The 14,707-nt window shown below is 40.9% G+C and overlaps 1 protein-coding gene across 2 annotated transcripts in view; it reads right to left on the bottom strand.

Annotated features, from left to right (window-relative positions):
- PATJ (PATJ crumbs cell polarity complex component) overlaps nt 1-14,707 on the bottom strand; it is a 367,631-nt gene that overhangs the window by 40,964 nt on the left and 311,960 nt on the right. For both annotated transcript variants that reach the window (XM_047870413.1, XM_047870411.1), the window contains exons 35-36: nt 6,770-6,853; nt 554-747 (exon numbers count right to left, since the gene is read on the bottom strand). In XM_047870413.1, coding sequence (XP_047726369.1) covers nt 554-747; nt 6,770-6,853 — 278 coding nt within the window. The remainder of the gene's footprint in view (nt 1-553; nt 748-6,769; nt 6,854-14,707) is intronic.

A 14,707-nucleotide genomic window follows, 5' to 3' on the forward strand; every position in this document is an offset into this window, starting at 1 on the left:
GCCTCAGATCTAAGTGACTCCAAGGTATAAAAACCCTTTTGAGTCTCTTATTTATTTATTTATTTATTTATTAAAAAAATTTTTTTTTAACGTTTTATTTATTTTTGAGACAGGGAGAGACAGAGCATGAACAGGGGAGGGTCAGAGAGAGGGAGACACAGAATCTGAAACAGGCTCCAGGCTCTGAGCTGTCAGCACAGAGCCTGACGCGGGGTTCGAACTCATGGACGGCGAGATCATGACCTGAGCCGAAGTCGGCTGCTTAACCAACTGAGCCACCCAGGCGCCCCGAGTCTCTTCTTATTCTATATGGGAACAAATATAGTCTCAGTTGACTGGGCTTCAGGTTCTATCTTCATATGACACATTTTTTTTTTTTTTGGTAAGATCTTGCTCAGAGATATTACCAATGTCATTTTAATATTTATAGATAGGTTGAATTTAGAAGCCATACTATTAGTTTACACGAGACTTTACCTTTCAGTGTTTGTAGGCTCCCTAGGGCTCTGAAGGGAAAGGCCAATCTATCCTAACTTGCATAGTATTTCCTTACCGTTTCCCAACAATACTCAGACCCAGTCCTCGGCCGGCCTTTTTCTGCAGATCCACTGGGAAAATCTCCAAGTTCTCCTCATCCCTGTAGTGTGCCTCATCTCTATACACCACCAGCCGCACCTTCTGGGGGGTCTGCCTCAGGGCTGTGATGGCTTCTTCATGGCTGGCACTCCTCAGGTCAATCCCATTAACCTGGAACAATGGACATCTGAGATGGGCTGCTGACAGCAGAGACCTCCATGCCGGTTCTGTCTGGAGCTCTTTAATCCAACCAGTGACAAACCTCTGGAAATTTCTAGCCGTTCCCAAGGCAGGTAGCAACTATTGGCAGTAGTAGCTGCTTCATGTATAAAGGAGGTAGCCCTTATCCTCCCCTACCCCAAAAGCATAGAGGGTGCTTAGTACACACAGGAATGCTGTTTTGCAAAGCTGTGAGCTCTACTATGGAATCAACATGGTTGGGGAGGGGGGAGGGTGAAAGGGAGCAGGAGGGGTGGAAGGGTCTAACGGCCTCGTGTAAATGAGGTCAAAAGGGAAATGAACATTAGTGTTGGTCAGCATTTTAGGACTCAGTTTGCTTCTTGAATTTGATGTCCTCACTCTTAATTGCAAACATCACAACTACTTTAGAATAAGCTGGAAAAAAAATGAGAGACCAGTATTTCTGACAGTGTCGAAACCCCCTTGAAGTACACCCTTCTGAACCTGGATCCGAGAGAGCACAAATAGGACCATAAGTTAGAAGCAAACTGTACTGGAAACGGCACTGAGTAAAGCCATGGCTCTGCTTCCGGTAAATCACGTGAATTTGGACAAGTTGTGGGCCCTCAATAAGCCTCTGTTTTCTTGTCTGCTAAATGGAGATCATATAGCCAGTTTACTTATTTACTTCTTCAAACTTACTTGTGTTTTACTTAAGAAATGTTTGTGTAGTGCTTGTGTAATAGCCCTTTGTAAATATTTACTCATTTAATCCTTATACTAACTCTCTGAAATAGGCACCATTACCATTTTACAGATGATGAAAGTAAGTCACGGAGGGGCTAAAGAGACTTGACCCAGGTTATATAGCTAGTCACGGTTTGAACCCAGACTATCTTCCCACCCTTAGTCTCTATACCCTTCTGCCTCAACATACTCTTATTTAAAAAAAAAAATTTTGGGGGCGCCTGGGTGGCGCAGTCGGTTAAGCGTCCGACTTCAGCCAGGTCACGATCTCGCGGTCCGTGAGTTCGAGCCCCGCGTCGGGCTCTGGGCTGATGGCTCAGAGCCTGGAGCCTGTTTCCGTTTCTGTGTCTCCCTCTCTCTCTGCCCCTGGCCCGTTCATGCTCTGTCTCTCTCTGTCCCAAAAATAAATAAACATTGAAAAAAAAAAAAATTAAAAAAAAAAATTTTTTTTTTTAACATTTATTTATTTTTTGAGAGACAGAGAGAGACAGAGCGTGAGCAGGGGAGGTGTAGAGACAGGGGGAGACACAGAATGTGAAGCAGGCTCCAGGCTCTGAGCTGTCAGCACAGAGTCCGACGTGGGGCTCAAACTCACAAACCGTGAGATCATGACCTGAGCTGAAGTCAGTTGCTTAACCAACTGAGCCACCCAGGCACCCCTCAATGTACTCTTAGAATGAGTTATTGGATCCCCTGCCACAGAGAAAGTCAAGTACTGTTATGGATTAGTGGATTTAACAAAAAGGAGAAATTGAGGGGAAGAATGGCCAAGGACTCAAAGGAAGGGAGTCATAGGTCACTCCCTCAAGGTCATAGCTAGGAAAAGACACAAAGGGAAGAGTAGGCACAGGTCATGGCCAGTAGTGGGGTGGGTGATGGGGTGGGGGGTGGGGTGGCAGAATAGAAGACTTCCCTCAAGATGCTGGTTCTACTCCATGTTCTAGTCCATCCCTGTGTGTCCTGGGCAAGTCAAGCTTATCTCTGGTCTTCCATTCCTTCATCTGTACAATAAGGGATTGGTCTCAGGCTTTTCCAATTCTAACATTCCAAAGACTAGTGACTTGTGGCATAAAGATTGGTTACAGAGAGGGAGAAGAGAGCAATGAGCCTTTCTTGGAGAAGGTGGGTTTTGAGCAATTATTTAAAGCTGATTCTATAAGCCAGAAAAAATGTTTAAAAGCCTAATTTTCATGATGCTTTTTCTTTTCTGGTATATCTTGTGTTTGTGTTCTCAATTACATTAACTATACCCAGTGGTTAAGGGGTGCCTAGCTGGCTCTAGTTGCCAGAGCATGCGATTCTTTTTTTCTTAAAGTTTTATTTATTTAAATAGTCTTTACACCCAATGTGGGGCTCAAACTCACGACCCTGAGATCAAAACTTGCATGCCCCTCTGACGGAGCCAGCCAGGTGCCCCCAAGCATGCAACTCTTGATCTCAGGGTCATGAGTTCAAATCCTTGGGCATAGAGTTTACTTTAAAAAATAATAATAATGAAAACAAAAACAAAAACAAAAAAACCCCAACCCAAACAGTGGTTAAGTATGGGTTTTAGATACAGACGCCCTTCAGTTTGAGCATGGATTTTAACTTACGTTGTGAAACCTTATGTATATTAGTCAAGCTAAACTTCAACTGGGTCATTTATGAATTGGAGATAATATCTATTTAGTGTTGTGAGGATTAAGTGAAATAAACCCTCTAAGGCATTCGGCACAGGATCTGGCACACAGCTAAGTGCAATGTAAGTTAGAAGTTGGGATTTTATAAGAAGCTGAAGTAACCCCTGTCAGGGCTGTTTTCAGTCAGTGCCAGCATTCACTGTTACTTTAGGCCCATGAGTGCACTCTCATTGTTTGTGAGGTAAATCCATAGGACAAAGGGGAAAACAATGTCTCTAGAAAATGTGGTCCGAAGTGATTATTTCCCTGTATTCCAATAGATGGCACACCAGACCACTTCTGTTACTCAAATGCAAAATAGTTACTTCCCTGGACTCCAGGTGAGTTCTCTTAAGCCTCTGAAATAGCTTGTGAGAGGCCCTAGCAATTATACTTTCCATAAAAAGCACTGTCATGAAACTAATATAATAAAAGCAATTTATACTAAATTCCAGCATGAAGATGACTGCCCAAATCCAAGACATCTGCTCCAAGTTCACAGTTTTCATTTCCTCCTTTGCTTATCAAGAGGCACCACTAAATGCACCAGTAATCGTAAGAGAAATATCGCTGTGCAGCTCAAATATTGTGGAGTGATGTATTACCTTAAGTGCCTTACAGAAGCACTATATGCATTATTTAGAGCATTGATTGTAGAAGGGTAGGGGTGGTAATTGCAGAGCTCCCTACTTGAGACAAAGAGCCATAGGAGGCCCCAGTCATCAAGGGGAATGTATCACATCTCTTGGGCAGGACGAGGAAGTGGGGACATCACTGCTTTCCAGGGAAAGAATAACCAAACCAGCCAGCACGTTCTCACTACATTATTCCACAGGGAAAACCAGGCATTAGCCCTTTACTCTTTCTGCTCCCACTTGCACAAAAATAGAAGAAGATAATGGACGTAGAATTAGGGAAGGATGAGGGACTGAGCCTAAAAGGAGAATCGGAAAGAAGACAGTTCACGCTAATTACAGAATCATAAATCTTGCCATGCTAAAAAACTGCTGGATTAGATCTTTGTCAGCAAAATCTGGCTTGTCCCAATTTTTAAAAAAGTAATCTCTATGCTCAATGTGGGGCTCGCACCCACGGCTCCAAGATCAAGAGTGGCATTTTCTTCTGACTGAGCCAGTCAGGCGGCCCATGGCTTGTCCTGATTTTAACAAGAGGATAGAATTAAGATTATGAAAGGCCACTGACAATGTAGAGGACTCTCATAAGTAGAAAGGCCATTGTGTGGAAAGTGCTGATACACAGTTATCTTGTTTCACGGTCTTGAAATGTACTGCCAAAGCTGGCCTGTTTTCTCAAGGCAAACCTGCAGGCCAAAGGCTGATGATGCCTAATTATGCATCTGTACACATCAACCACAACTAGCACAAGTCCAAATGTGGGGTCTAAAGCTGCTTACAAAGGAAACATGATGTTACTTGACCAAACAGCTACTTCTTTTAAAAAAAATTTTTTTTTAAATGTTTATTTATTTTGGAGACAGACAGAGTGTGAGCAGGGGAGGGGAAGAGAGAGAGACACATACACAGAATCCGAAGCAGGCTCCAGGCTCCTAGCTGTCAGCATAGAGTCCGATGCAGGGCTCAAATCCACACACTGTGAGATCATGATTTGGGCCGAAGTTGGTTGCTTAACTGACTGAGCCACCCAGGTGCCCCCATACAGCTACTTCTTAACTAAACACATGACATGCTTTTGTGGACTAGATACTGCATGGGGTAAAATTTCCTGATCAATAAAAAAACAACTTTTGTTTTAGTTGACACACACTGTTATATTATATCCTGGTCATCTTTAATGTTTATTTATTTTTGAGAGAGAAAGAGAGACAGAGCGTGAGCAGGGAAGAGGCAGAGAGAGCGAGTCACAGAATCTGAAGCAGGCTCCAGATTCTGAGCTGTCAGCACAGAGCCCGACGTGGGCTAACTCACGAACTGTGAGATCATGACCTGAGCCAAAGTTGGACGTGCAACTGACTGAGCCACCAAGTGCCCCATGTCCTGGTCATCTTTAATGAGGAGTATAGACCATCCATCCATATTGGGTAATATAATTCAGATGGATGCCAGGAAATGGTTTGAGTTTTCAATTTCTCCTTTCACTTAATTGCCTTCTTCATGTTAACCTATCCTGAGTATTCACTTGTACATGAATATGAAAGAGAACAGCTACAGCTGAGATATCCCATACAAATAGTTTTAAAAAGGGATTTTTTTTTTACTGAAGTATAACTGTTATGAAATAAACTACATTTAAAGTATATAATTTATATTGCTAATTTATGTGATTTATACGTATGCAACCATCACCATAATCAAGAAAATGCTGCACAGATTAGATTTAGTTTCAAGTGACCATTATAGAATAATCCATGGGCTTACAAATCATGTATCTAGGCATGTATGCATCTGTACTCTTTTGAATATTCAATCTATTCATCTTATAAAGCCAATTATGATAACACCAGTTAATTAGAAAACCTAGGGAGAAAAAAAAAAAAAACCCTTGAAACTCTTGACCACTAAAAAATGGTGTTATATGCAAAAGCAGTCAAGCCAAATCCCAAAGAGGCCTCGCTTATTTTTCTAACCTCATACACTTGTACCTTAATGAATGTACTGGGAATATGTCCTAATCCAATGATGAAGCACAGTAAAGGTCTGCAGAGAAACCCTGAATTTAATTTGCAGCGAGCCCGGCCTCTCCTTTAACTCTTTCTTGCCTATATTTTCTGCCCTTAATTATATCTGTGGTTTCATCTTGGGAGGCAAACTTGAACCACCAAAGGGGAAATAAAATTCTATGATGTCATTCATAATGTGCTGTATTAAAGTTGCAAAGCAAAAATGCACATGCCCACCATAAAATGTTAACTATTCAATTAAATTCATCCAATGAAAGAAATAAATGTTGCCTAAAGGTCTCACATCATCAAAAAAGCTTTTTCGTTCCACCTACCAGAATGCCTGGCATTGACCTGCCATTCATCCGTTCCTTAGTTCAGATACTGCCTGCTTTGGCATTTTTTAAAAGGCTTTAACACCTTTGCTAATTGAGAGCCCATTTGAAAGAGGCAAGCTAAACATTTCATTTCTCCCTAAAGGGAGAAGATTCTACATTTTCATCAACTAGAAAACAAAAGCGGAAAGCATTTTACTTAACGATTTATTAGGAGTAAGAAAACAATACTTAAAACAGCACTGAAGTCTTTAAAACATCGGCTGTCCATGTTTTTGCATATGTCTGTGTTTTTAGGAGAATTTAGACAGGTTTAGTGAAGCGGCAAAACAAGTCAAGTTGCAATACTATGCACTCTCATTTGATATTAAGATTATAGAACTATAGGTTGTACTTTTGCTTTAATTTAAAAAAGTTTTCACAGATTTAGATTGATGATCTGCCATGATTCTGATTATAGTTATTCAATGTACATTAAAGAAAGAAAAAAGAGTAAGGTACATCTTTTGCTAAATGGGAGAGAGATAAGTGAGGATAAAATGGAGTACAAGACTGTGAATAAATACTTTGTGGATCAAGGTCAGTAAGGGAACTGTATTTGCTAGTATTAAATGAAACTCATAGTCTTATACCTCTAATATCTGGTCACCAGCCCAAAGTCTTCCGTCTCTGGCCGCTGCTCCTTCTTCGTAGACTTCGTGTATAACTATAGCATCCTAGAAAAAACAAATTCTTATTAATTTTCGACAACCATAAATGCTTCCTTACACAAACAACCAAACCATAGGCAGCGACCCATAAATTGCCATTTGCTAATAGTGTCATATTTTATGGGACCTGAAGGTAAATAAAATACACAGTTACCATATATTCCAAGGTATAATTAATTTTTCCTAAGTTTCTTATTTCATTCCTTTAGAACTGGCTTTGCCTAATATTTCAAGGTAAACTTCCCCCCTGTGTTTTACTGTTAACCTGTACATTGCTGCTGTGTATGAACTTGAGGTGAACTGTGCGTCATTCTTATTTTCATTTTATGGTATATTTTGAAACATGGTTTCAAGTATTTATTAGTATTCAAGGATTTGGCATAGATGTGTGGTCTGATGCAGGGGGTCTGTCAGGCCCATTACTTGGGCAATGAAAGAAAAGAACTTAAGTGGAGTGAAATGACCCTGGAGGATGAAGCATGGAGGAGGGGGAAGGGTGTTCATGACCCTAAGTAAGTGTAAGACAGCCGTGGGTTCCAATTCTGACCCACCATTGTGTAATCTTGGGCAAATTAATTCTTGAACTCAGCATTCTGAGCCATAAAATCAGGACAATACCTAAGGCAGGTAAGCTTGGGCTGAGGAAAGTATTTCATGGTTAGTGAATTAAAACAAAAAATTCCTATCTTTTCAAATTAATAACCTTAAATTTTAATCATCATAAAAATAACACATACCAATGTAAAGAACTCAAGCAATACCACAGCATGTAGTAAACCACAGAAATAAACTGCCTCCTTGGTCTTTCCCTCAGTCTCACTCCCCAGAGACAATCACCATCAACAGTTTCCTAAGGATCCCTGCAGACAATGTACATCTCTACACCCAAATATTTCTATCATATGTACATATATTTTGGTGAGACTACTTTTAAAATATTCAGTTGAATATGTTCACACAACTTTCCCCCCTCATGTTAAGCAAGTAGAGGATTTTTATAGAGCTGAAAACTAAAGCAGCCAGAAGCCATTGGTTCTTTCTGCTGTTTATCAGACTGAAGGGCCTGAAAAATATGATGCTGGAAGGATTATGCCAGCTGTATTGGAGGGCTGCTGGGAAAGGAAAAGAGCTTCTGTGTGGAGACTAGAAACAGAGATCTGTGGGTCCCATGAAAAGTGCAGAAGCCCTGCACTGCCCAGTGTCCCCCATGCCACACCAGCCCCAGCACATGCACTGGCTTACAAGACTCTGCAAGCAATGGTCAAGGGGGCCACAAGCCATGCACAATGGATCCCACCTTGGAAGAAGTCCTGTGTCCCAAGCACTGGGGCTTGGAAGCAACAGCATTTCTAGACTTGAGGTCATGAAGGCTTGGGTAAGACGGGCTTGATGACTACTGGGGGGGGACTGATGATAATGGCCAGGGGCCCACCAATGATGTCTGGGAGTTTTGTGAGGAAACCAGAACCCTGAGAGCTTGAGGAGCCTGCGAAATGACTGAGGGTGATTCTGCCTTGGCCCAGAAGTATGGAACCTCAGAATCAGAATTAAATTGACGTGAAGTCAAACATAAAGAAATATTTCTTGCAGAAGTATAACAAATAGGACAAGAAAAAAAGATCCAAACCAAATCTACTTTCTTAAAAAAATAAATAAAAAGGTTCTTATGTGAATTTGGGAGTAGAGAAGCAATACAAGAAAATATTAAGAAGTTCTACAACCAGATGACTCTGCTGGATTCCAAATGTCTTTCTCATTACTTTCATTTTATCATCACATGCTTCTGAAAACATTCTTTATTATAGCAATTATAAAGGCAGCTCCCAGGAGACAGGAGAGGTTCCCTAATCCAGACAATTTACATTACAGATTTTGTATCAGCAACAGATTTTAGACCATTCTTTGTTTTAACTCTGATTTATGAAATTTCCGGATGCAGGGAGCATCTAGACTGCCAAGAGTTGGTTCCTCTGAACTGCTTCAAGGGAATGGCTTTGTGAAAACGTGCTGGGTCAGTGGCTTCAGGAGATCCCAGCAACACTGCCAAGATGACACCAAGGGCCAGTTTTATGAAAACAGTGCAGGGAGAAACTAACGCAAGTTCCTTGTAATGACTTGTGTCACGCTGGTGTTTCAAGTTTGGAGGCCAAACAGCCCCCCTTCATTGGACTGACAGAATCAGACTGAACTCCTCCTAACATGGTGTTTACAGAGCTCAACTTCCAGCATAAACTTCTTTAATTTTGCAACATTACAAAAGTCAAATGGGAAATTTCTCTTCATTTACACTTAAATGGAAGAAAAATATCAACTGTAGTTTTTATTCCATAAAAGTAGCCCAGGGGCGCCTGTGTGGCTCAGTCAGTTGAGTGTCCGACTTCGGCTCAGGTCATAGTTTGCGGGTTCGAGCTCCACATCAGGCTCTGTACTGACAGCTCAGAGCCTGGAGCCTGCTTTGGATTATGTGTCTCCCTCTCTTTTTGCTCTTCCTCTGCTCACACTCTCTCAATAAATAAATAAATAAAATAAATAAATAAGTAAGTAAGTAAGTAAGTAAAATAAACACACACTAAAAAAAAAAGTAGCCTGAATTAAAACCTCTTCAATACTTTCTGGGTGTTCAGTGAACTCTTTTTTTTTTTAATGTTTATTTATTTTTGAGACAGAGAGAGCACAAGCAGGGGAGGGGCAGACAGAGAGGGAGACACAGAATTCAAAGCAGGCTCCAGGCTCTGAGCTGTCAGCACAGAGCCTGATGTGGGGCTCGAACCCACAAACCATGAGATCACGACCTAAGCTGAAGTCTGGTGCTTAACCGACTGAGCCACCCAGGCGCCCCAATGAACTCTTTTTTTAAAGTTTATTTATTTGAGAGAGAGAGTGCGGTGTGCAAGCAGGGGAGGAAGAGAGAGAGAGGGAGACAGAGAATTCCAAGCAGGCTCCGTGCTGTCAGAGCCCAACACAGGGCTCAAACTGACAAACCATGCAATCATCACCGGAGGCGAAATCAAGAGTTAGACGCTTAACCAACTGAGCCACTGAGGTGCCCCATAATGAATCTTATAAATAAAAGAAATATACTATTGCTCAAATGCTGAACTCCCTGTCAATCTGTTTTGTTCAGGAGTCTGTGTGAAAAACTCATTATTTCTTCCCTTTTGCTTGACTACTGTTGTGATTTCTCTTAAAGTTATCAATGAAAATACAAGAAAACAGCAGACACTCTAACCTATCAATAGAAAAAGGTCACATTTCTTACCATGTGCCCTATGTGTTGACACTGGATTGTGAAGTTAAGGTTCTGCTCAGCTGTACTAAAAGGGGGTGCTAGACATGAGAGGTGGGGGCCAACAGGTAAATTAGAAATGTGGGCTGGTGAACTGAAAAGAAAAATAGATTTATTTTTTACAACTTACACAGTTGATAAGGTAGGACAGAATAATAAAAAAAAAAAGATACTGTATTGAGCTATTTGAGGCATCTATTTGACAAGGCCACAAAAAATTTTTACTTCTTACTTTGAAAAAATTGTGATTAGATGAAATAACGGGTCATTAATGAAAGACTGCTATTTATTGTTTTAAGGAAAAAATTTGGAGTTGATTATACACATGATTCTTATCTCCTCATTGTATATCCTCTTAAATTTTAATGCTCTTGAGCTGTTCAAGCAAAACTGCTTGTTGGCACAGTTCTGAGTACCTTCTCTTCCACTCTTATCTCTGCATATTTAAGTAACATTCCTTCACCCTAGGATACCTCAGTGACTCCATCTACCAATACCAATGACTTCTAAAACTCATCTATTCCAGAAGCATTCTATTCATCATTTCCCTGTGGGTGGGTTGCTGGCTCACACTGAGGCGAGGCTATAGAGACAGATGATTATGAGCTAGGCCTCTGGAGTCAGATTTCTTAGTCCAAATCCTGGCCCTGCTACTTCTGGCCACGGGCCTTGGGAAGACTGTTAACCTCTCCAGGCCTTAGCTTCCTCATGTTTATATGGTTTTAACAATACTATCTGCACATAAAGCTTTATGTACAATGCCAGCACATAGTAAGGAAGTGGGAACATCTCATTTATTTTAACACCTCTGTGCCAGAGTTGCTGCACGCTTCCCATTCGTGCCATTCAATCCTCATAACGACGAAGCAAGTGCCGTATTATTAGTCTCATTTACGGTTGGGGATATGGAGGCTCAGAAGGATTCAGACTTAACCAGGTCTTTGCATCTTCTAAGTAGGAAAGATCACATTCCAACTTGGGACTGTTTAACACCAAAGCCTGTGTTCCTACAGCCATTGCAAGCATCTCATCTGTTTTGAATATTTTATTTTGCACTTGTATAGAAGCTAACCTGGGATTTTCCATATGGCATCAATTCTGTTGAAATACTGTCTCCTTAACTCCACAGCAAAAACCTTAAGGGCAGGGGCTGATCATTTTGTAGACAGTGAACAAAAAGACAACTGGGGAAGTGAAAATTGAAGCCTCTCGCTTAATGAAGTGGGGTGATGATCTATGGACCTCACTTGCTAGTTAGGGGTTTGTGCTACACAAAACACGATGGTTAAGAACTCTCCCCAACCCAACATGGAGTCTCTCTCTCTCTCTCTTTTTTTTTTTAATTTTTTAAACGTTTATTTATTTTTGAGACAGAGAGAGACAGAGCATGAACAGGGGAGGGTCAGAGAGAGAGGGAGACACAGAATCCAAAACAGGCTCCAGGCTCTGAGCTGTCAGCACAGAGCCCGACGCGGGGCTCAAACTCACGGACCATGAGCTCATGACCTGAGCCGAAGTCGGACGCTTAACCGACTGAGCCACCCAGGCGCCCCTCTCTCTCTCTCTTTTTAATGTTTTTATTTATTTTTGAGAGATAGACACAGCACGAGCTAGTGAGGGGCAGAGAGAGAAAGGGAGACACAGAATCTGAAGCAGGTTCCAGGCTCTGAGCTCTCAGCACAGAGCCTGATGCGGGGCTCGAACTTGTCAACTGCGAGATCATGACCTGGGCGGAAGTTGGACCCTCAACTGACTGAGCCACCCAGGTGCCCCTAGCTCTCTCTTAATTCCATTTGTTGTTCTTGTCTCTTTCCTTCATTTTTTCCATCTTCTTTCTATGCACCCATATTATTCAATGAATGATTTTTTTTCTACAGGAGCAGATACAAAAGAAAATTATATACAAGTGATGCATTCATGTTTAAAATAAAGTTGTTCAGGGCGTCTGGATGGCTCAGTGGGTTGAGCATCCAAGTCTTGATTTTGGCTCAAGTCATGGCTTGGGATTTTGGCTCAATCCCATGGCTTGGGATTGAGCCCAGCATCAGGGCTCTACACTGGGTGTGGAGCCTGCTTAAGATTCTCTCCCTCTACCCCTCTCATGCTCTAAACTAAACTAAACTAAAACTAAACAAAAATAAAACAATAAAAATCTTTTCAGTCCAAAACAACCCAGATTAATTTCTCCTAATTAATGGCAGACTTAAGAACCATTTACAGATGACCAAGACTGACATATAATCAAAAACTAATTTCCTCTTGGTAGTTGTGATTTTCACTGTGACAACAGAAATTTAAGTAACATCGTCTTATTTACTGCCTGAGACAAGACCAACAATTTTCCGTTGGACACTCTAAATCACTCATTTGACTTGCCAACTCTGGATCCAGGGAAGAATCTGATCAATTAGAGAATCTCTCAGATATGGGTTTTCCTTAATCAGAAGGGTTAGGCAGGATTTTGGAGATGTAGGAAAAGTCCTCTGCTTATGAACTTCTCTCTTGAGGCACCTGGGTGACTTAGTTGGTTAAGCGTCTGACTTCAGGTCATGATCTCATAGTTCATGGGTTTGAGCCCTGCATCGGGCTCTGTGCTGACAGCTTAGAGCCTGGAGCCTGTTTCAGATTCTGTGCCTCCCTCTCTCCTGCCCCCCTCCCCACTTGCTCACTCTCTCTCTCTCGAAAATAAAAATAAAAATAAAACACTAAGAAAAAGCTTTTCTCTCATCAGTCTATGTCTGAAACACATTTAACTTGAGGAAAATTTCTTCATTCCACTAATTAGGGATAACATTAAAAAACAGACACCCAGGAAGAAGTAGCTGGTTCGCAAATTTAACATACTGTTTAAGGAACCACTGTTTTAATATCTCTATTCTTCAAAGAATACATATTTGTTTTTAAATACAGATAAAATATGTACACATGGTATTACTCTCAAAATAATATACATTGAAAATTTTCTCTCTGCACCTGTCTCTCAGCCACCATCTATCCCTAACTGGAGACAAATACTATTAAGTTTCCTGTGCTTTTTTAAAAAAAAGTTTATTTAGAGAGAGAGAGAGAACACGAGCAGGGGAGGGGCAGAGAGAGAGAGGGAGGGAGAGAATCCCAAGCAGGCTCCACGCCGTCAGTGCAGAGCCTGATGTGGGGCTTGATCCCATGACCATGAGATCATGACCTGAGCTGAAATCAAGAGTCAGATGCTTAACTGACTGAGCCACCCAGACACCTTCAGTTTCTTGTGTACGTTGATATAGAGAGTCTATACATGTATATTTGGAAAGTACAAAGGCACCAAAGGCTTGAAGGTCATGGTCTCTTTTATCTGCTGCCCCCTTTTCTCATGAAATTCTACTTGAGCCAGCCAAATGCCACCTCTTCTATGAAACTTTCTCTGACTCTTTTCCCCTAACAAGGTTGATCAACCTTCCTATGGGTCACTGCTCTATCCCCTTGTATTATTGAACTTATTAGTATCACAATAGCTTTTTCATGGATCTAGGTCCTATGTCACCTCCTAGTCTTGGTGGAACTCTTCCATACTGGAGGCTGCTTCCAACTCTTCTTTGTATCCTGGTGCTGAGCCCAGGGTAGGCACTGAGTACATGTTTGCTAAATGATTACCAAGAAATTGGTTGGAGATAGAAAGATACATCAAAATGACCCAGAAAGAGGCTGGTAGGGTATGTCATAATCTTACGTACCCAATCAAGCTTCATTCTTCCTTTTTTTAAAATCCCACCCAAGCTTCTGATGGCAAAATATTAGTGGCACACAACCCACATACCCATCACAAATGGATATTAAATCCATGTGAATTTCTAAAGAATTTACTTTAGTTCAAAGGGCAATTTAAAGGAGCCAAGTACACGGGACTTAATTGTCATTGAGCCCCACAAAAATCACAAACTCCTCCAGGGGGATTTAAACACTGCATTGCTGGAAAAGAATTTCATAACACGTACTAATGTATCCTTAGAGTCAATGTCATCAGACATTTCAGCCCATCCATTACCATATTCTTTACTGTTCAGGCTACCAACAAGTAGATAAAGTAACTCATAAACATACCAATCGTTCAGCAAAAGGCAATTTTATCATTGCCACAGTAGGCTCATAACACTTAAAGAAGCCGTGTGTTAGAAAAATTAACTAAGGGTCTCCTGTGCACTGAACAATATCAATAAGCACCCTTGTGTGGGTGAACTATTTCCATAGAATGAGATTTTATAGATTACATTTCTAAATGTTCAGTGGATTGTTCTAATAAGCATTTTAGAATAACACTTTGATAAAGAATTATGTGGTAGATATTACTATAAAGGAATATATATATATATATATATATATATATATGGCTCAATTTTACTATTTGTAGGTGTGATATACTTAATTTGGATTACACTAGAATTAAACCCAATCTTTGTTATACTCATAAAACCTCTGTTCCCACTGCCCTCAAAATAATCCTAGGTGGCATTTTAGCTACAGAAAAATTTCACATTAAATTACACACTTAGGTGGAAAACATATTACCAGTGATCCCCAAAGAGTGTCATGTCGTATTT

This window comes from Prionailurus viverrinus, chromosome C1 (assembly GCF_022837055.1).
Source record: "Prionailurus viverrinus isolate Anna chromosome C1, UM_Priviv_1.0, whole genome shotgun sequence".
Lineage (NCBI taxonomy): Eukaryota > Metazoa > Chordata > Mammalia > Carnivora > Felidae > Prionailurus > Prionailurus viverrinus.